This window comes from Austrofundulus limnaeus, unplaced genomic scaffold, assembly GCF_001266775.1.
Source record: "Austrofundulus limnaeus strain Quisiro unplaced genomic scaffold, Austrofundulus_limnaeus-1.0 Scaffold1149, whole genome shotgun sequence".
NCBI classification, from domain to species: domain Eukaryota; kingdom Metazoa; phylum Chordata; class Actinopteri; order Cyprinodontiformes; family Rivulidae; genus Austrofundulus; species Austrofundulus limnaeus.
This window is the reverse complement of record NW_013953551.1, coordinates 29,991-31,876: the sequence shown is the minus strand read 5'-3', so window position 1 is coordinate 31,876 and position 1,886 is coordinate 29,991. Positions and strand designations below refer to the sequence as shown.

Here is a 1,886-nt window from a genome sequence, read left to right as displayed (position 1 = left end):
CAATAAATCCTGTTAACCATTTCACAGAGTACTTTTTATTCTTGGATCTCGTGTTTCTGTTTAGGTAAAATAAAGATTCCCACAACACATACCTCCTTCACTTTGTTCTTCTCTTAGGAGCTGCTTTGATGTGTCCCATCTTTCAGGAGTTTTTGAAGCTGCTCCTGGAAGACATTTGAAAACAATTAACTTGTGCTTTCAACAACACAGTTTTCTTTTCTTCAGTGTAATAATCACAGATGCCATGAATAGCTGTGAAGTGATTCTTTTAATAGTCAACTACTAAACCAAAAAAACAAACAAGCAATGCTTACGTTTTACACTTCGCTTACGGGCAGGCTTTTGTTTGGCAATCCCTGGCTCATCTCCAGGAACTGGTGCATCCTCTATAAAACAGTCATAAGGAACAATATGATTCACTTAAAACTAGCCTTGTTTTTACTTAATGTTACTGATTGTGATTGTGATCACCCTACTTAGGAAGGAGGAATAGTGTATTTTTTAGCCTAGTCATGGAACAGTGAACCAGATCTTTACCTTTGTAGAGTTGCTAAGGGGGTCATGGGAGTTTGACTCTAGGTGTATTTTGTCGACCAGGAAAAGATATATGACCCTGCTCTTCAAGACTCAAGGGAKTGCTTTAGGAGTATGCGGCACWGGAGTTGCTTTTAGAGGCTGTCCAGAAACTGAACACCAGCAGGAGTTGTGTCTACATCACAAGCACAGACTCAAGCTTGTTCTTAGGCCAAGTTGGACTTCTCCAGAATTAACCCTCATCTTAAAACTTGGTTTTGGTGTTCATGGCCTTGATGTTAGGGTCCTGTCATATAAATGAAGGTGTCTAGGTCTGTAACCTCAGATTAGATTAGATAGAGACAAGCAAATGTTACAGTGATTGTAAAAAACTGCTCTTCAACTAAGATTTAGGTCATTTTTTAAACTATGGAATATTCTCCCTTGTCTGCTAAAAATGCTAAAGTACAAATGTGAGATAACTGTATGCCATTCAGATTTCCTTTCAAATTGTACACAATGTCCATCATCTTAAAATATTAYGTTTAGTCTGACTTGTGTATGAAAAAATCAAATATTTTAGTCCAGAGTTAATCTGGCCAATCACAGCTCTGTCAAACAAGTGAAAATGGAGTGCAAAAACTGATTACTACRCACCAATACCTTCTGTACTTTCTTCTTTTGCCATGAACTTTGAGGTATCTTGTCTTTCATTAGCCTTTGAAGCTGCTCCTGGAAAACATTTAAACACATTTCATTGACATCWTTGCTATCAAAGTAGTCATCGACAAAATTGTGCTTTCAGCAACACTGACTTTTTTCCCTTGATCACACAKGTCCAGGATTGCTGTACAATGATGCTCAGACAAGTCAAACTGACGAGAAAAAAACTTACTAAGACAATAATGCACATGCTTACGTTTCATGCCTTGCTTCTGGGCAGGCTGCTGTTCTGTGGCCTCTAGTTCATCTCCAGGAACTGGTGCATCCTCTATAAAACAGTCATAAGAAAGAAGATGATTCAATTAAAACTTGTCTAATTTCTCCTGTATTGTTACATGTGGTGGAAATATATTATATAATCCTGCATAACTGCTAAGTTCACATTACCTTGACATGTTCTGTTCTATATCTCTGATAAACTGCCACAATTGTATAATCTGTTCTCATGATTCTTTAAGACGCCATCTCACRTCTACAGACCTTGTTCCCATTACATATTGCATGAGTAACTTGTAATTTTCTCATTGGTCATCTGATCTCTCTCTACCATTGTGTAATGCTCTTATTTGCTGTTCTCAGACCACGCCGGAAGTATAAATTGCATTTCCTGTCTCTTGTTAACTCAGTGGTGACTTGACTCTGAGCTATTG

At 37.8% G+C, this 1,886-nt stretch overlaps 1 protein-coding gene across 1 annotated transcript in view; it reads right to left on the bottom strand.

The window, feature by feature from the left end:
• Positions 1-92: 92 nt before the first annotated feature.
• Positions 93-1,886, bottom strand: part of LOC106534350 (uncharacterized) — a gene marked incomplete at its 3' end in the record, with an annotated part of 12,606 nt that continues 10,812 nt past the window's right edge. The window contains 4 exon segments of the mRNA XM_014030959.1: positions 93-164; positions 315-386; positions 1,171-1,245; positions 1,433-1,502. Of these exon segments, the coding sequence (XP_013886413.1) occupies positions 93-164; positions 315-386; positions 1,171-1,245; positions 1,433-1,502 (289 nt within the window).